Source organism: Ambystoma mexicanum, chromosome 10, assembly GCF_040938575.1.
Source record: "Ambystoma mexicanum isolate Mex_15411 chromosome 10, UKY_AmexF1_1, whole genome shotgun sequence".
NCBI lineage: Eukaryota > Metazoa > Chordata > Amphibia > Caudata > Ambystomatidae > Ambystoma > Ambystoma mexicanum.
The window spans coordinates 501,545,494-501,565,617 of NC_090932.1; the positions used below are offsets into that span (position 1 = coordinate 501,545,494).

Below are 20,124 nucleotides of genomic sequence, written 5' to 3' on the forward strand. Positions count from 1 at the left end.
CGACACAAAAGCAAAAACTGACAATGCTTGTATTTATTCTTGCTTTTTGAGCTCTCGGTCTTCAATCTTATCCTGACCCAGGGCGCACGATTGCAGACGACGGGTGTGCGAGGGGACAGAATCTCTTTGGTGCTGAGTGGGTGCTCGATCGCTCACACAGAGAGAACCCACACATGACTGGGTAAATGGGCATTCTTGGGTGCAGGGCCAGAGATGCACAGTTGTCTTGCATGAATACCATTCCACTGGTAGACCCCCTCTTTCTCTAAGGCTTTTCATTAGGCAAATGTCATTTGTAAACTTGCAGCTGTTTGTTTGTTCTACTATTTGTAAAGTTAATGATGCCCTTTATTTTTTACTCTAAAAATTGATTGATTCTAATGTCTTGGAAGGATAGCTCAGCGGCAACGTGCTCTCCTTGGAAGCAAAACGACCCAGCGCAACACAGGTTCGATGCCTGGGTCCGCGCTTAGAAACTTCTGGGTATTAAGCGCGTTATAAACAACCTATCATATCAATGATGGTGTTTGCTTCCTAACAATAATTTCCCCTGACACGCCTTGATGGGGGCTTATTCTCTGCACTGTTCCGAGGTTGAACAGTTTATCTGCTGATGCATGAAACCTTTAGTTACACATGCCTTGTTGATATATCAATTTCCAAACTCTGTTTCATTAACTTAACTGCTGGAGTGGGCGGAGCCTACAATGATTCCTTATGGGAATTCAGGACGAATGTAGAGGCCCATAGCACTTGCTAATACTTCCTTACACGGAGAAGCTCTGATTGCATGTAGTGCTCCACCTCTCCAATTTGTTTCATGGCACGTCTTTGAGATACCGATATTACTGACTTGGAATGGAGCCTCCGTGGGGTCCTGCATATTGGCGTCCCTACTTCTTCTGTCCTTACTTACTATGCTCTTTATACGTGAGCATTAGTGGCATCAACTGCACATTACCCGCATTCATGATTCTGGCTAAAGCAAGAGTCTTTAACAAAGATAAGGGGAGCTAAGCCCCCTTATTGATCAGCCACGCATGAGCATGAAAGATATTGTTGCGATTTGGGAAAAAAGAATACAGAACAGTGAAAGATGGCTTCCATTAAAAAGCAAGCCAGTTGGGGATACAATTGAGCCTTTCGGAGGGAGTATTGGGAGACACACAGGGGAGACACTGTGGCTCCAAAAAGAGCGTGTAGGGGACCCAAACAAGACAGAGGAGAAGGAAAGACAAACAACAAATGTAGAAGTAAGCACCAGTCCAGAGCAGGGGGGATGGGAGGCAGATGCCGGCTGAGATTCAGGCAAAATGGCTGCCATCTAACAGCAGTGAACGGCAGTGTTCCTCATGATCAGCTGACACTCATCCCGCATTGCAGTGACTTGGCTATAAGCCCTCCCAGGTCCTCTTTACTTTTGGCTGAAAGCAAGCAAAGGTAACGTAGCCAAAATATTGTATTTGGAGGGATCAGGAGACTACTGCGCAGCATATTTAGTCGAAGGAGAATTTGTTGAATTTTTTTTGTCAAATTTTGCTGCATATATATGTGGGCAGCGGGTTTAGAGAAATACTTAATGCACTGAGGTTAAGGGGAGCGGCTGTGGGGATTTCCCCCTGCATATATATGTGCCAAAACCAACCTGTCAAAAAGAAAAAAATAGATAAATTCTCATTCGACCAAATGTTTTCGATTAAATCATCCTAAACGGTATTTGGATTTGTGTTCGTAAAGGCCAAACCTAGCTTGGAAGCAACAGGACGCTGTGCAAGTAATTTGGGATTAACAGAAGTCATTGGAAGCTGACTTTAATGGTTATTGTAGCTTGAATTTGAAAATCCAATTTTTCAGCCAATTCCAGCTAAACCTCTTCTCCAGAGCGAATCCTATGGAATAAACTGATTTTCTTTACAAGGGAAATTAACCAATGCCAAAAGAATGATGAATGTATGAAGAAATACATGGAATAAATTGATTTTCTTTGCAACATTGACTATCGTTTTTTCTGGGGATCGCACCACGAGTACCAACTTTTTTTCTTTACCTATTGTAGCTTCAATATCCTACACTACAGCGGATGTATACGCACATTAGTAGCAGGTCCTAAGGGGCCCAGTGTTACTCCCTGAAAAGCAGGGTCCTGAGTTCCTTCCTGAACTGCAAGCATGTTGTTGCGGTTCTCATTGCAAATGGGCTAGTGTTCCGGTAGGCTGAAGCATGGCAAGAGAAGGCGCCTGTTTCCTGTTTCCTGTTTTGCTATTTGCATACAAGTTTCTTAATGAACCCCGGAATGGGTGTGTTTGCTGAGTCAAGTGCTTACCCTCTCTTCCCCACCACCCCGTTAGACGCTCCAGCGATTGGCACGCCGTGCAGATCCAATGATAAAGGACAAGTTCCTTGAGCATTTACTCTATGCCCCACTCACAGGGCGCATCATGAGCATCATAAGGGAGCCCCAGAATCACAACGCCAATTTCACCTTTGACATCCTGGGGAACAGGAAGAGGACTTTTTACACTATGGAGCGAAAGCGTTTAGTTGTTCACCCACACCTATAATCTTCCCTCGCGGCCTGGAAGAATGTGAGGGAGACCGGGGTTGTCATCACTCCGCGCGGGAATATCCCAACCTTGGTGGTGCCACCTGCCGGCACTGGATGTGCTTACCCGCAGGAAGGAGTCCAGGGCACCGTTCTCCATGAACTCAGTGATGATCATCACGGGGCGGCTCTTGGTCACCACTCCCTCCAGTCGGATGATGTTGGGGTGATCGAACTGACCCATGATGCTGGCTTCGCTGAGGAAGTCACGCCTCTGCTTCTCCGAGTAGCCGGCCTTCAGTGTCTTGATGGCCACCGAGATCTCTCTCTTTCCGGGAAGTTTTAGGCGACCCTTGTACACTTCTCCAAACTCGCCTGTATAAATGGAGGAGAGACAACAATGATAATCCTGTGAGCTAGACCCTGCCAAAAATAGAACATTCAGTGGTAGACATAGAAATAATATAGCATGGGAAAGAACTGAAATGAACAGCGAGTGTGAAGACTACAATAGTCTGCAATCAGAAGTGGTAATGCTATATAATATGACAGCATTCAGTCGGCCCAAATCCATGATTGATTCACGGTAACTTTATATAAACTTAAAAGTGACAATCTTGTGCTGTTGGGGGTGTATACCATTTTAGGTAGTTGCTTTTCTACATCACAATTGCAACATGTGCAAGGCATGGTCCTGTGGGCTGTACGCTACTCGATAGCCCGCAGTGGCATTGACACACTAATGCAAGGAACTGGTTGAGGAGGACAGTTGACTCTGGATGGAGCGAAGCCATCGCAGAACGGAGACATGTGAAGAAGATGAATGTTTCCAAGTAGAGGAACAAGACCAGATGAGAATGGAGTAACAAGGGAGGATGTTGGGGTCTGTGGTAGCAAAGGCAATGTAACCGGGCCCAACAAGGGAGGCATAGCGATGTGCGCTGGGGGCTCGGGGAAAAGGCGTGGTGGGGTGATGCAGCAACATTTCATAATATCCAAATGTGAGTGGGAAGATGGGCTGGGAGACAAGGAGAGGGGAGAGGATAACAGAGATATGAGGGGAGGGAGAGCGGGGGGGCGGGAAGAGTGGGTAAAGTCTGCAAGCGTGTGTAAATTATGTGAGGAACAATGGAGTGGTAGAGGCTGAAGGATGCAAGGAGAGAAACTGACTGAACAGTGTAATCATGACAGATAGCAAGTAAATGAATAGAGGGTAGAACTGAAGGGTGTGAAGGGGAATAAGAGGGTGAATTAGTGGCAGAAGTAAGACTGTTGAAAGCCTATGAAGAGGACACATAGCGTGAAGTATGTCGCAAAATCAGTAAGGACCGAAGTGTGAGAGCGAGGAGGCGGATACATGTTGGGTGGTGGGGTGATGGAGTTAAGGATGTGGGGAGATGAGTTCAGATAACAGATCTGAGGAGAGTGGGTGGTGTGGCATGTCGGTAGGAGAGAAGGCGTGTTTAGTGTCAGAGAGAGGGCACATATTTGAGAAGAGAGAAGTACACGCAGTGAAAGGATGACATTCGTAAACGCCGGTGAGGAGGAGAGCGAGGATAAGGAATTTGAGGAATAGACGGGTGCAGGATAACCGAAGCAATAAAGAAGTGAGAGAGAGGATGAGCATTGTCAGGGTAAATCATTAGTAAATGGTTCAATGAATGGGAGTAGGTAAGAAATATGCAAAGGAAAAGACTAAGGTACGGAAAATATGTGGAAGATAGCATGAATGCGTGGGGTTAAAGAGCTGTAAACGGTAAAGACAACGTGAGCTGTGAATTTGCGAGCCATTTGAAGATTTGCGATTATAGTTCCCAATATGAGGGCTGTATTGTGAGTGAAGTTTGTAGTGTGTTTCACGGAAGGAAGGGCCTTGTTATCAGTGAAAGGGTTTAAGAATTGTGTGACAGGGAACACATTCGTTTGCTGGTGTATCTGAAATATGTGAAGGTTGCACATTTGATGAAGAGTGGGAAGGTTACGGTGCAGCTGCAAGGTGTGAGTACTGGTCTGTGCACCAAAGATCTCAGGCCAATGGCTTGGTTGATAGTTGTTGTGTAGGTAAAAGTCGACAACATGTTGCTAATGTTAAGGAAAGTAAGGATCATGGTGTGAGGTAATAATGTGAGGGATAGGTCGGGGCGGTGGAGTACGTGAAGGCTGTGAGGAGAGTGATGGGTAGTATTGCTGTGGTGCAAGGATGTGAGGTTGATGTTGCTGCTGGAAATGTTTGAAGTTTTTTGGTGAACACAGTATGTAATAGGTTTGTTGTTGGAGAGAATTCTTTGGTGTGGGTGAAGGTTAAGTTAGTTGTGGTATATATGAGAGATGTGAGGATTCTATTGCCAATGAATGATGTGAGATTTATAACATACATGAAGAATGTGAGCATCGTGGGTTCTGAGGTGGGAGAAGAATGTATTGATTTATATGCAGGAGAAGAATTTGAGAGTTGTGGTGCAGATGAAGGATGTGAGGTGTGTAATGGGTGATGGGTACGTTGGTATGGCAAGTACAGCATGAAAGGTGTGTGATGAGGTGGAAGGATGCAAAGATGGCATGGGTAAGCCACACAGATGGGGACTATAAGCAAAAACACAACATGATGCAGAGGCAGAGAGCCCTATGGCAGGTTGTGACGGTCATAGAAGGGATTGTACACACCTGCTCCAATCACTTCTTCGATCTTGACGAAAGAGACATCAATCTCCTTAGCAAACTCACGCACGGCCTCATTGGGGTCCTCATACGTGAAGGGGTCAATGTAGATCTTCATTCCTGGGGACCCTGCCCGGACGAGGGAGAGGGAGGAGAAAGCCGGAGAATGGAGGCATCAGTCCAGAGATCCCCTACAACCTGGTTTCCTTTCAATAAAATTCCTCAAACAAGAACATTTACCACAATGTTAGTGTGCCCCACGCTTTGACTCTAATGAAGGTTTAAGAACAAAGGACCATTTCAGCTAAAAATCTAGAGCTGCACAATGCCAGCTGATAGCCAACACTGGAAGTTCACCTCCACATCCAGGCCTCACAGCAATGCACTGTGGGTATGCAAATTAGCAGAACTGCTTGCTTTTTACTTAGGGCAGTGCTATAGTATGCACAGTTTTGTTGACCCAGGACTAACAGCTCTCGAGGATGCAACAATCAACCACATACTCGTTTCACCCTCAGTGGGGATCGTCAGTGCAGTGTAGTTTGGCATCCTTGAGGTTGAAGCATTGGGGTATGTTTTTTGCAGAAGGTTTATGTGGGTTCCTTTTAAAGGAACATCCTTCAGTACTACAGTGTCACTAGTAGAGTTCATGAAAAAGGGTTTTATTTTCTTTATAGAGTTGTTCCTTTTCTAAATGTTGCCCCTAATAATATCCTGTGGTAAGGACCTGCTGGGCTCCTTCATCTTAAAGGTTTACCTGCAACTATCGTTAACTACGGGAAACATATTGAGGTTTTGGAGGTTCTGATCGCTATCACGGGATGGCTAGTGGTCCACGCCAATCAGTCCAAAATTGTACAAGATTTCAACAGGTGAGCACAGAGACTGTCCAGACTCCCTAGGCCCACTTCTGCAGCCTAGAGACAGTGCGTGAGGGACAGAAGGGCGAGCATACTACCCTCTTGGTATCCCTTTGCACTTCCCTCTTGCTCCCACCTGCGTGATTTCTACCCTTCGTTTCGACCTCTCCACCTCTCCACCCATTGCCTTTCTCATTCCTTTCTTCAGGGCCTTCTGCTTCACTGAGTTTCTCTTCTTCTAATGTTCTCCTTCGACCATTCACTGCTTGTCTAGTTTACTGATCCCTCCTACCATGTTCTCTGTAGGCCAATCGCTTCCGATCCTGAGCTTCCTTCGCTGCACATCTTTTCCCCTTTCCTACATCCCATTGCATCATCTTCCACTCTCTTTTCCACATTTAAAGTTTCTCTTTCTGTTGCATTCCAGACTCGTTTGTATTACTTTAATGTATTTCCCTGTTTTTTTTTAGTAGGTTCCGGTTCCACTTTTATTGTTCCTTTAATTCTTGTTTTGTTTTTTTTGTCCTCTGTGCTTCATCCCTGTACCACTGGCACTCACACACTTCCTTATCTGTTAATTTCTTATATATTTGTGTCTCCAATTATTTAATTCAATTATGTTTTCTTTCATATTATTTCCTCCGTTCTATCCCTCATTCTTTGTTCTCTGTCTTTTTTATTTTCTTTATTTCCTGTTATGGTCAATTTGTACCTTTATGACTTTACAGTCTGTCTTTCTTTCTTGCTCTACTTTTGTCTAACATTTATTTTTTCTTCTAAAGTATTACATTGTGTTGTTATATCTTCATCAAGAATTCTCCCTTTGTTTTCTCTTGTTTAATTTTCTGCCCTTCTTTTAATCTGTTGCCCTTTCACGCCTCACACCTCCCCCCCCCCCCCCCCCTTCAAATCCTTTTTCTTTCCTCCCGTGTCTGTATTCTTTCTTGGCCGCTCTATCCACCAAGTTCCATTTTTCACTTTCTCTAGTCCTCTTTCTGTTGCATTTATTATCTCTATATACCCCCAACCCCACAGCCAATGTTATCCTTCCAATCAATCCTTTCAATATGGCGCATATTGTTTAAGGTGACAGATTGAGACCATTTGGCACCGTGGGCGCCGAAATCAAAAAGGAGCCATTACTTACGGGTGTCACCTGGAACCCATTAGCGGATAAATATATGAAAACCTCGATCTAGATCGGCAGATTTATCACAGCTGACAGCTTTCATTGACTAGAGGGCACAGGTAAGGGGAAAGCAGGCAGCAAAAGGAGACGTGGCAGCAGTAAAATGGCAAGACCACACACGTGAAGGGAGAGAAAGCATGGAAGGAAAGACAGGTTCATTGGAGGGGTGACAGGGAAAGAAGGCGAGCAGAGGGGAGAGGATGGAGAACAAAGAAAACCCGTGTGAGAGCGAGGAAGGGAAGCAGCAAGGTAAGAAGGGAAGAAAGGGGGACAGATGGATCAAGAGCAGATAGAAGGGGGAGGGAATGACAGGAGCAAGGGAAGATGGTGGGGTGGCAAGCAAGGGAGGAGAGGCTGAAAGACCGCAGAAGGGACAGAATCTGGTTTAGGGGTGAGAAGGAAGAAGTAAGGACTGGTGGGAAGGAAAAAGAAATAGAGTAGGGAAGGAAGGAAGGAAGGAAGGAAGGAAGGAAGGAAGGAAGGAAGGAAGGAAGGAAGGAAGGAAGGAAGGAAGGAAGGAAGGAAGGAAGGAAGGAAGGAAGGAAGGAAGGAAGGAAGGAAGGAAGGAAGGAAGGAAGGAAGGAAGGAAGGAAGGAAGGGAGGGAGGGAGGGAGGGAGGGAGGGAGGGAGGACGGGAGGGAGGGAGGAAGGGAGGGAGGAAGGAAGGAAGGAAGGAAGGAAGGAAGGAAGGAAGGAAGGAAGGAAGGAAGGAAGGAAGGAAGGAAGGAAGGAAGGAAGGAAGGAAGGAAGGAAGGAAGGAAGGAAGGAAGGAAGGAAGGAAGAAGGGAGGGTAGGAAGGAAGGAGGGAACAAGGGAGGGAAGGAAGGAAGGAAGGAAGGAAGGAAGGAAGGAAGGAAGGAAGGAAGGAAGGAAGGAAGGAAGGAGGGAGGGAAGGAAGGAAGGAAGGAAGGAAGGAAGGAAGGAAGGAAGGAAGGAAGGAAGGAAGGAAGGAAGGAAGGAAGGAAGGAAGGAAGGAAGGAAGGAAGGAAGGAAGGAAGGGAGGGTAGGAAGGAAGGAAGGGAGGGTAGGAAAGAAGGAGGGAGGGAGGTAGGAAGGAAGGAAGGAAGGAAGGAAGGAAGGAAGGAAGGAAGGAAGGAAGGTAGGTAGGTAGGTAGGTAGGTAGGTTGGTTATCAGCATGTAAAAGTAAGGCATTTGTATGAGTACTGTTTCAAAGAACTCTCCAGCGATAATAGCATGCGAGTTGCATTTCCTTTGTCGTATGTCCTTGGTGTTCTTATGGGATAGTCTCTTGATATAAATCCAGTTTGAATGCGCACCCTTCAGAGTGTAAGGTCACGTTCCTATGAGACATGGGGCCACCTTCCTTCAATTCCATGTGCACGTCTCGCCTTGTGGGAGGAGGTCGTCTGGTGGTCGGGGAGGGCGGGGGATGCTGCTCGAGACTCCCCGAATGCTTATAGAAGATGCGCGGCAGGTCACCGCTGAAAAGCCTCTGATAATCACCGCCACCAGCTGGGAGCCCAGCCTCTGCCACAAATCATTCGGAGGATATGGCCGGGCTTATGCGAGGATTGGAGGGCTCGCCGCCGAGGGCTCAGCGACTGATGGGAAAACGCCACCTGAAGGAGAAATCAGCAGAGGGGGCCGCCTGGCCGGGCACTGCTTAGCCCCCCCCTCTGGCAGCCTGGGCGCAGGCTCCCCGATTCACAGAAGACTGTCTGCAGTCCAGGGCTCAACAGCAGGGGTCATGCGGCCAGGGCATGGCTTTTACTGATCGAGGTGTGAGCAGCAGGGGGCCATTATTGCAGTAAGCAGCAGAGGGCCTGATGCACTAAGATTTGCAAAGGACAACATGAAGAGATGCCACAAGCATCTCAGATGTAAACCTGCTACCTTATAATTGATGCACACGCCTAAAACTGGAGCGATTCTGGGGAGGCCCTCTCAGAAGCCCTTCAGCAAATGTGTGTGTTTCACATTTTCCCATGAGCATCTCAGAGATGCTGCCAGCATCTCCTGGTTTGCTCCAGTTTTAGGCTTTGTATTACCACGATGCATATCTGAGATGCCCACAACATCCCCTTATTTGCTGCAGTTTTAGGCTTTATATATCAGGTATACGGAAGAAGCAGCACATCAGAGATGCTCCCGCCATTTCCTGATTTGCTCCAGTTTTAGGCTTTATATGTCAGGTAAGCAGCACATCAGAGATGCTCCCGCCATTTCCTGATTTGCTCCAGTTTTAGGCTTTATATATCAGGTATAAGGAAGAAGCAGCACATCAGAGATGCTCCCGGCATCTCCTGATTTGCTCCAGTTTTAGGCTTTATATATCAGGTATAAGGAAGAAGGAGCACATCAGAGATGCTCCCGCCATTTCCTGATTTGCTCCAGTTTTAGGCTTTATATGTCAGGTATAAGGAAGATGGAGCACATCAGACATGCTCCCGCCATTTCCTGATTTGCTCCAGTTTTAGGCTTTATATGTCACGTATAAGGAAGAAGGAGCACATCAGACATGCTCCCGCCATTTCCTGATTTGCTCCAGTTTTAGGCTTTATATGTCAGGTATAAGGAAGAAGGAGCACATCAGAGATGCTCCCGCCATTTCCCGATTTGCTCCAGCTTTAGGCTTTATATGTCAGGTATAAGGAAGAAGGAGCACATCAGAGATGCTCCCGCCATTTCCCGATTTGCTCCAGCTTTAGGCTTTATATGTCAGGTATAAGGAAGAAGGAGCACATCAGAGATGCTCCCGCCATTTCCCGATTTGCTCCAGTTTTAGGCTTTATATGTCAGGTATAACGAAGAAGCAGCACATCCGAGAGGCTCCCGCCATTTCCCGATTTGCTCCAGTTTTAGGCTTTATATATCAGGTATAAGGAAGAAGCAGCACATCAGAGATGCTCCCGGCATCTCCCGATTTGCTCCAGTTTTAGGCTTTATATATCAGGTATAAGGAAGAAGGAGCACATCAGAGATGCTCCCGCCATTTCCCGATTAGCTCCAGTTAAGGGCTTTATATATCAGGTATAAGGAAGAAGGAGCACATCAGAGATGCTCCCGCCATTTCCCGATTTGCTAAAGTTTTAGCCTTTATATGTCAGGTATAAGGAAGAAGGAGCACATCAGAGATGCTCCCAACATCTCCTAATTTGCTGCAATTTTAGGATGTACATATCAGGTATAAAGCAGAAAGTGCACATCTGAGATTCTCCCGCCCTTTCCTGATTTGCACCAGTTTTAGCCTTTATATGTCAGGTATAAGGAAGGAGCACATCAGAGATGCTCCCGGCATTTCCTAATTTGCTGCAATTTTAGGATGTACATATCAGGTATAAAGCAGAAAGTGCACATCTGAGATTCTCCCGGCATCTTCTAGTTTTCTCAATTTGTATGCTTTGTATCTCAGATATAAAAAAGGAGGTCAAATTGGAGATGCTCCCAACATCGTCTTATTTATTGTATGCTTGGGCTATCTATATCAGGTGCACATCTGAGATGATCACAGGCATCTCCTGCTTTCTTCCACTTCAGACCTCTGTGAATCAGGCCCATGCCAGGCAAGGATGGTGAGAGGAGTCCTTCACCCAAGAATAGCACAGGGGGTACAGCGAAGTCCAGTGAAAGGGTACAGAGCACTGCCTCGTGTTACAAAAGTGGCCAGGGCTGTAGGAAGGTCCCCAGATTCTACTGTATGTGTCTGATTATATATAAATGCTTCCCAATAAAAACTACTCATTCAAGATGAACAATCCCACCACGCACCGACTCAACCTCTGACCGTCATTCCACCGTTGGGGTGTTAACCGGCTAAGCTGTTTCACTATCTGTGACGTGATAGCGATGTGTGGGCAGAGGGTATCTCCTAGTGGAGGCAGATCAGGAGAATATTGTATTGTAATGTATTGTCATTTATATAGCGCCATTTCCCCATTTGTAGGGACTCAATGAGCTTTGTGGTTGAAACGCCCTCGGGGACCAAAGTCCAGATATGGGAAATTCTAAGAGTTTACTTTAAGATGAGTGTGTGGATTCTGCCACGAGGGTTGGACCTGTATGGTGCGATTGATGAGAGGATTGCATAAGAAGGCGCCAGCCTTACCTCGCCCTGTACTGTAGTGCTGCAGTTTGTCACTGTACACCGCCTCCTTGCTGTAGGTTCGCTTTCTGGGAAGAGAGAAGAAGAAGACATCCTGCTGTTACAGGCGGCCTGGAGGAAGCTTGACACTTTCAATTGCACATGTAGACACTCTGTAATATGGGGGTGTTGATGTATGCATTTTCGCACTGGCATTCAGGGGTTCATCTAGGGTCACAAAGGGACCAAAACTCCTTCCTATTTCAACCAAAGTGGGAAAAGACTGCACAAGGAGAGCATGGGGCAAGAACTGTGTTTTGGAGAGTAGGTACACTGTCTAGGGGAAAGGCAAAACTTCTCCAAACACAGAGGTGCTGCACGCTTGGTTAGAAATGATCATGTGGTCTTATGGATGATAACAGGATAACCTTATAACAGGCCTATCCTGAAGCAATTTTATCATCCTGCTGTTGGATTTGAGTGAAGTGGGCTTCTCCTATTTAATAGACCTTTACTCCTCGCGGAATAACCTTCTGGCAGGCCTATCCTAAATCTCCTTTATTGTCCCGCTTGTGGAGTTCAGTGAAGCAGGACTCTCCTATTTGATAGACCTTTACTCCTTGCGGGATAACCTTCTTGCAGGCCTATCCTAAAGCTCTTTTATCGTCCTGTTGGTGGAGGTGAGTGAAGTGGGCTTCTCCTATTTCAGAGATCTTTACTCCTCGCTGGATAACCTTCTGACAGGCCTATCCTAAATCTCCTTTATTGTCCTGCTTGTGGAGGTGAGTGAAGTGGGATTCTCCTATTTGATGGGCCTTTACTCCTCGTGGGATAATCTTCTGACAGGCCTATCCTAAAGCTATTATTTCATCCTGCTGGTGATAGTGAGTGAAGAGGACTTCTCCTATTTGATTGACCTTTACTCCTCATGGGAAAAACCTCTGACAGGAATATCCTAAAGCTATTATTTCATCCTGCTGGTGATAGTGAGTGAAGAGGACTTCTCCTATTTTATGGACCTTAACTCCTCACGGGATTATCTTCTGACAGTCCTATTCTAAAACTCTTTTATCATCCTGCTGGTGATAGTGAGTGAAGAGGGCTTCTCCTATTTGATGGACCTTTACTCCTCGCAGGATAATCTTCGGACAGGCCTATCCTAAAGCTCTTTTATCGTCCTGCTGGTGAAGGTGAGTGAAGAGGGCTTCTCCTATTTCATGGACCTTCACTCTTACTTTATGGAGCAGAGATGGTTGTCACACATCAATAATCATAAACCTAATTGCTGGGGCCCTACAGGAGGATAGAATGGAGAAGGAAATGAAGAAAAGGAGTAGGATTCGAAGAGAATGCAAAGGAAGGGAAGGGAAAGATCTTGTTCTCCAATCCCATTGTTGTAAAGTACTATCTGGATCCCATGACTGAAAGGCTTCTGCACAGCTAGTTGGTCTGAAATTAAGATTTGCAAAGGATAACAACCATTGGATTCAGCATAGATCAGATGCCACTGCTTTGGCTAATGGTGGTGGGCCCCCATCATCCAGGATGTGTGGACTTCAAAGTTGGCCTAATATTACATTGCTTCACTTGCCAATACTCTGCTACATTCCTGATCTTGGGAACATCATGCGAGCCTTAATGAGTGGAAGGTGTCCCCCTTCCCCACATTTGTATTAGCAGATGAGTACATTCCAATGAGAAGCAATTAGGAGAGCAGTGGCACCATGGATTCTATGCCCAGCGTGTGACTTGGAATGGTGACAATGTCCTGACAAATACAAACCTGCTGCATACAATGTAGATGGCCACCAACGAGACAATAAAGACTACGCCAGCAGCAGCCGACCCTGCGATTAGGGGCAGCTGTTCCCTCAGCTCTGATTTGTAGTCCTCTGAAAGACAAAGATGCAGTGTCAGTCTTTACAAGTGTAGTTGGTACATAGGAAACACATGATATAACACAAGGACCACACAAAGAGAATAAAGGGTCCTTGACAGGGCTCCCCTTGTTCATTGAGGATGAAACACCATGATGACATGCAAATCCATATTTGTTCTTCTGGTAAGGCACTTTGACACAGCCTGATTGTGGACCCTCCCGAGGGTGCACTATCCAATAGAAAAGACTATTTGGACTTGTTGATTCTCAGTAGAGAAGCTCTCACTTTTTTGGCAAATTTGGAAACACTTGGTGTTGCACTGATATGATATGATAGGTTATTTACAACGCGCTTAATACCCAGAGGTTTCTAAGAGCGGATCCAGAGATCGAACCTGTGTTGCTCCATGTCGTCTTGTTTCCAAGTCGAGCACGCTGCCGCTGAGCAATCCTCCTGGGACTAGAAGTAAGTTAGTAAAGCTAATCAAGGCGTGGCCCCCTTGCTCTCTGTGCCCCGAGAGCTGTTGCAGCTCAACCACACTACATTGATCACACCCCACAAGGCAGAAACACATCTGGTATTGATTCTGGTACTGTTCCTCAGGGAATAATGTGTCTGGAATTTCACAGCTGGACATTCTCTGGAGATGGGTTAAGGGTGTTATGAAAATAGTAATTTCTGCTCTTGTACGGAATAAAAATACTCCAGAGACTACACCATTTGATCGAACAGTTTATTTGGTCATGTGTATTTTCAGGAGGGGGTTGGGGGGTTGGCTGTTGCATTTTGGCAATTTGTACACACACTGTTTTCCTTTGACCAGATATTGACGTATACATGTATATACAAGTGGCCAAGTGCCATGTGAAGATGTGTACACCACTTACCTTAGATTAGGTGTGCAAGAGTCTAGCCTGTTGGCAGCAAGCTCTCTGTCTCCATCTCCACCCTGCCTGGCAGCGGGAATGGCCCAACCCAGTGGTGCAGAGGAAAGATTGTGGACACTTCGAGGAGAGCCAGGCAAAGCTGTATATCAAGTGTAGTGTTATCTCCATTTCATCGATCTCCCGCAGATGCTTGCACAAAGACATTGCTGCTTCCGACCCTTAAGGCTGTCATCTCCTCATCGTATCCTCATTGGACTATTACGTGCAAGACTTGCACAATGCCTACCCTACATACTACCCTCTGACCTTCCACCTCCATATCTTATACTTCCTTGGCTATCTCTTTTCATGGGTGCAATTATTTCACAAATGTCAGACATATACATAGGACTTGTCCTCTGTCTTTGGGAAGTCCCATCCTTCTCTGGCAATCTCTTACCACTGCCTCAGTTCAGGGTCGGACTGGGCCATATAACTGTCTGGGGCACCGATGAAAAAGAGGCCCATAGTTGCAAATGGCAATACATTCCTTTTGTGACAGACTGTTTCAATAGAACCCAATGGGGATGTGGGGGGAGGGAACTGATAAAACGTGATTTTAAAGAATATTTATTCAGCAACGATGGTCAAAACGACTAGCCGCATGGTGAAGTAACTCATCAAACGGGCCGACGTTGGCCAAATAAGTGACCCACTTTGACCCAAAAAACGGACCTACACTAGCATTTAGCGGTTTTGGTTTGGGCATTGCCCTATTGCCCTGTAGGCCAGCCCGGGCCTGCCTCAGTTACTTTACATCAACACCACATATATAGGACCTGTGTCTGTGGCCTTTGGGCAGCCTATCGAACTAGACCTTCTAACACACACACAAGGGATGACCTGCTCAATGCTGCCCACAATTATACTCGGGATAGTCCGTGCACATCCCGAGCCCCTTTTGCACCTCGATTATACATATACCTCCACCCACAGCTCTTCTTCCCTTGCCTACTCTCCTCTTCAAGCCCCCCACTAGAGCACGGCCTCACATCGTCACTTCTAAGTCACCGTCTTTTCTGGTCAGTCCCTTAGAGCAGACTTTGGTGCTGCAGTGCCGGGGCAGGACTCGACTTCACCGAACATAGGACAAGGCTACGTGCTTTGAAACTACTACGGTGGTGAACTGGCACCATATAGAAATCCAATCATTTGATTTTAAACAACTCTCGTGGGGTTACAACCCAGTCGGGTGTTCACAAAAGTATGGGTTTACAACATACAGGGAGAGGTTGAAATATAGAGACATTGCGATTCAGGGTGCACAGCTCAAAGGTTGCCTGCTTATATTTGGCTTGGGTGAATCCTGCCTTTTCTATGTTTGAATACCCAGCAGGGCCAGCTCAGCCCTGCATCCTTCATGAGAAAACGAAAAACAACACCATTAAATTGGGTGAACTGCTTTTTAGTACAGCACTTAGAAGTGGGAGGAATCTGTCATGAAGCACTGTATGAAACATTGCTATTATTCGTGAAACATTATTATTATTATTATTATTATTATTATTATTACTACTATTATTATCATTGTTCAATTCACCAGCTTGGCCACACCATATTTTCGGAGTGTAGAGACATTGTCTGCCACGTTTCAAGAAACCTGTGATGAAGGGTTCTTCACTTTCTATAAAAGAGAACTGCCTGTCAGGGCAGGACATAGAAAGCCTCATCGATCCCCTCATGGATAATGAAGGCGCTGCTTTGATCAGTTGGAAGCCTGTTTCCCTCGCAGAATCCCTCACACTATCTGGAAGTATGTGGGGTTCTCCCACACACCAATACCCCAAGCTTATCCCACCCATTCATATAGCCTCTAGTGCTCATTCATACACTTGGGTTCTCCCACACACCAATACCCCAGGCTTATCCCACCTATTCATATAGCCTCTAGTGCTCATTCATACACTGGGGTGCTCCCACATACCCATACTCCAGGCTTACCCCACCCATTCATATAGCCTCTAGTGCTCATTCATACTCTGAGGATCTACCGCACACCTATACTCCAGGCTTACCCCACCCATGTATATCCTCTAGTGTGCATTCATACACTGGGGTTCTCCCACACTCCTATACCCCACGCTTACCCCACCCATTCATATATCCTTTAGTACTTAGTCATACTCTGGGGTTCTCCCACACACCCATATTCCAGGCTACCCCCACCCATTCATATATCCTCTAGTGCTCATTCATACTCTGAGGATCTCCCGCACACCCATACCCCAGGCTTACCCCACCCATTCATATATCGTCTATTAGGCATGCATACTCTGGGGTTCTCCCACACACCAATACCCCAGGCTTACCCCACCCATTCATATATCCTCTAGTGCTCATTTCGTCCTCTGAGGATCTCCCGCACACCCATACCCCAGGCTTTCCCCACTCATTCATATACCCTCTAGTGCTCATTCATACTCTGGGGTTCCCCCACATACCCATGCCCCAGGCTTACCCTACCCATTCATATATCCTCTAGTGCTCATTCATACTCTGGGGTTCTCCCACACACCCATACCCCAGTCTTACCCCACCCATTCATATATCCTCTAGTGCTCATTCATACTCTGGGGTTCTCCCACACACCCATACCCCAGGCTTACCCCACCCATGCATATATACTCTAGTGCTCATTCATATTCTGGGGTTCTTCCACACACCCATACCCCAGGCTTACCCCACCCATTCATATACCTTCTAGTGCTTATTCATACTCTGGGGTTCTCCCACACACCCATACCCCAGGCTTACCCCACCCATTCATATATCCTCTAGTGAGCATTCAAACTCTGGGGTTCTCCCACACACCCATACCCCAGGCTTACCCCACCCATTCATATATCCTCTAGTGCTCATTCAAACTCTGGGGTTCTCCCACACACCCATACCCCAGGCTTACCCCACCCATTCATATATCCTCTAGTGCTCATTCATACTCTGGGGTTCTCCCACACACCCATACCCCAGGCTTACCCCACCCATTCATATATCCCCTATTGCTCATTCATACTCTGGGGTTCTCCCGCACACCCATACCCCAGGCTTACCCCTCCCATTCATATATTCTCTAGTGCTCATTCATACTCTGGGGTTCTCCCACACACACCCATACCCCAGGCTTACCCCACCCATTCATACATCCTCTAGTGCTCATTCATACACTGGGGTTCTCCCACACACCCATACTCCAGGCTTACCCCACCCATTCATACATCCTCTAGTGCTCCTTCATACTCTGGGGTTCTCCCACACACCCATACCCCAGGCTTACCCCTCCCATTCATATATCCTCTAGTGCTCATTCATACACTGGGGTTCTCCCACATACCCATACTCCAGGCTTACCCCACCCATTCATATAGCCTCTAGTGCTCATTCATACACTGGAGTTCTCCCACATACCCATACTCCAGGCTTACCCCACCCATTCATATAGCCTCTAGTGCTCATTCATACACTGGGGTTCTCCCACAGACCCATACTCCAGGCTTAGCCCACCCATTCACATAGCCTCTAGTGCTCATTCATACACTGGGGTTCTCCCACACACCCATACTCCAGGCTTACCCCACCCATGTATATCCTCTAGTGTGCATTCATACACCGGGGTTCTCCCACACACCAATACCCCAGGCTTATCCCACCTATTCATATAGCCTCTAGTGCTCATTCATACACCGGGGTTCTCCCACACACCAATACCCCAGGCTTATCCCACCTATTCATATAGCCTCTAGTGCTCATTCATACACTGGGGTTCTCCCACATACCCATACTCCAGGCTTACCCCACCCATTCATATAGCCTCTAGTGCTCATTCATACACTGGGGTTCTCCCACATACCCATACTCCAGGCTTACCCCACCCATTCATATAGCCTCTAGTGCTCATTCATACACTGGGGTTCTCCCACATACCCATACTCCAGGCTTACCCCACCCATTCATATAGCCTCTAGTGCTCATTCATACACTGGGGTTCTCCCACATACCCATACTCCAGGCTTACACCACCCATTCAAATAGCCTCTAGTGCTCATTCATACACTGGGGTTCTCCCACACACCCATACTCCAGGCTTACCCCACCCATGTATATCCTCTAGTGTGCATTCATACACCGGGGTTCTCCCACACACCAATACCCCAGGCGTATCCCACCTATTCAAATAGCCTCTAGTGCTCATTCATACACCGGGGTTCTCCCACACACCAATACGCCAGGCTTATCCCACCTATTCATATAGCCTCTAGTGCTCATTCATACACTGGGTTCTCCCACATACCCATACTCCAGGCTTACCCCACCCATTCATATAGCCTCTAATGCTCATTCATACACTGGGGTTCTCCCACATACCCATACTCCAGGCTTACCCCACCCATTCATATAGCCTCTAGTGCTCATTCATACACTGGGGTTCTCCCACACACCCATACTCCAGGCTTACCCCACCCATTCATATAGCCTCTAGTGCTCATTCATACACTGGGGTTCTCCCACACACCCATACTCCAGGCTTACCCCACCCATTCATATAGCCTCTAGTGTTCATTCATACACTGGGGTTCTTCCACACACCCATACTCCAGGCTTACCCCACCCATTCATATAGCCTCTAGTGTTCATTCATACACTGGGGTTCTCCCGCACACCCATACTCCAGGCTTACCCCACCCATTCATATAGCCTCTAGTGCTCATTCATACTCTGAGGATCTACCGCACACCTATACTCCAGGCTTACCCCACCCATGTATATCCTCTAGTGTGCATTCATACACTGGGGTTCTCCCACACACCTATACCCCACGCTTACCCCACCCATTCATATATCCTTTAGTACTTAGTCATACTCTGGGGTTCTCCCACACACCCATATTCTAGTCTACCCCACCCATTCATATATCCTCTAGTGCTCATTCATACTCTGAGGATCTCCCGCACACCCATACCCCAGGCTTACCCCACCCATTCATATATCGTCTATTACGCATGCATACTCTGGGGTTCTCCCACACACCAATACCCCAGGCTTACCCCACCCATTCATATATCCTCTAGAGCTCATTTCGTCCTCTGAGGATCTCCCGCACACCCATACCCCAGGCTTCCCCCACTCATTCATATACCCTCTAGTGCTCATTCATACTCTGGGGTTCTCCCACACACCCATGCCCCAGGCTTACCCTACCCATTCATATATCCTCTAGTGCTCATTCATACTCTGGTGTTCTCCCACACACCCATACCCCAGTCTTAATTCACCCATTCATATATCCTCTACTGCTCATTCATACTCTGGGGTTCTCCCACACACCCATACCCCAGGCTTACCCCATCCATTCATATATCCTCTAGTGCTCAGTCATACTCTGGGGTTCTCCCACACACCCATACCCCAGGCTTACCCCACCCATGCAAATATCCTCTAGTGCTCATTCATACTTTGGGGTTCTCCCACACACCCATACCCCAGGCTTACCCCACCCATTCATATATCCTCTAGTGCTCATTCATACTCTGGGGTTCTCCCGCACACCCATACCCCAGGCTTACCCCACCCATTCATATATCCTCTAGTGCTCATTCATACTCTGGGGTTCTCCCGCACACCCATACCCCAGGCTTACCCCACCCATTCATATATCCCCTATTGCTCATTCATACTCTGGGGTTCTCCCGCACACCCATACCCCAGGCTTACCCCTCCCATTCATATATTCTCTAGTGCTCATTCATACTCTGGGGTTCTCCCACACACACCCATACCCCAGGCTTACCCCACCCATTCATACATCCTCTAGTGCTCATTCATACACTGGGGTTCTCCCACACACCCATACTCCAGGCTTACCCCACCCATTCATACATCCTCTAGTGCTCCTTCATACTCTGGGGTTCTCCCACACACCCATACCCCAGGCTTACCCCTCCCATTCATATATCCTCTAGTGCTCATTCATACACTGGGGTTCTCCCACATACCCATACTCCAGGCTTACCCCACCCATTCATATAGCC

At 47.0% G+C, this 20,124-nt stretch overlaps 1 protein-coding gene across 2 annotated transcripts in view; it reads right to left on the bottom strand.

The window, feature by feature from the left end:
- EPHB1 (EPH receptor B1) overlaps nucleotides 1-20,124 on the bottom strand; it is a 1,076,389-nt gene that overhangs the window by 171,824 nt on the left and 884,441 nt on the right. The window contains exons 8-11 of one of the 2 annotated variants that reach the window (XM_069618048.1): nucleotides 13,076-13,184; nucleotides 11,317-11,381; nucleotides 5,207-5,329; nucleotides 2,670-2,917 (exon numbers count right to left, since the gene is read on the bottom strand). In XM_069618048.1, the coding sequence (XP_069474149.1) occupies nucleotides 2,670-2,917; nucleotides 5,207-5,329; nucleotides 11,317-11,381; nucleotides 13,076-13,184 (545 nt within the window). The remainder of the gene's footprint in view (nucleotides 1-2,669; nucleotides 2,918-5,206; nucleotides 5,330-11,316; nucleotides 11,382-13,075; nucleotides 13,185-20,124) is intronic. The other variant, XM_069618049.1, reaches the window with a different exon arrangement.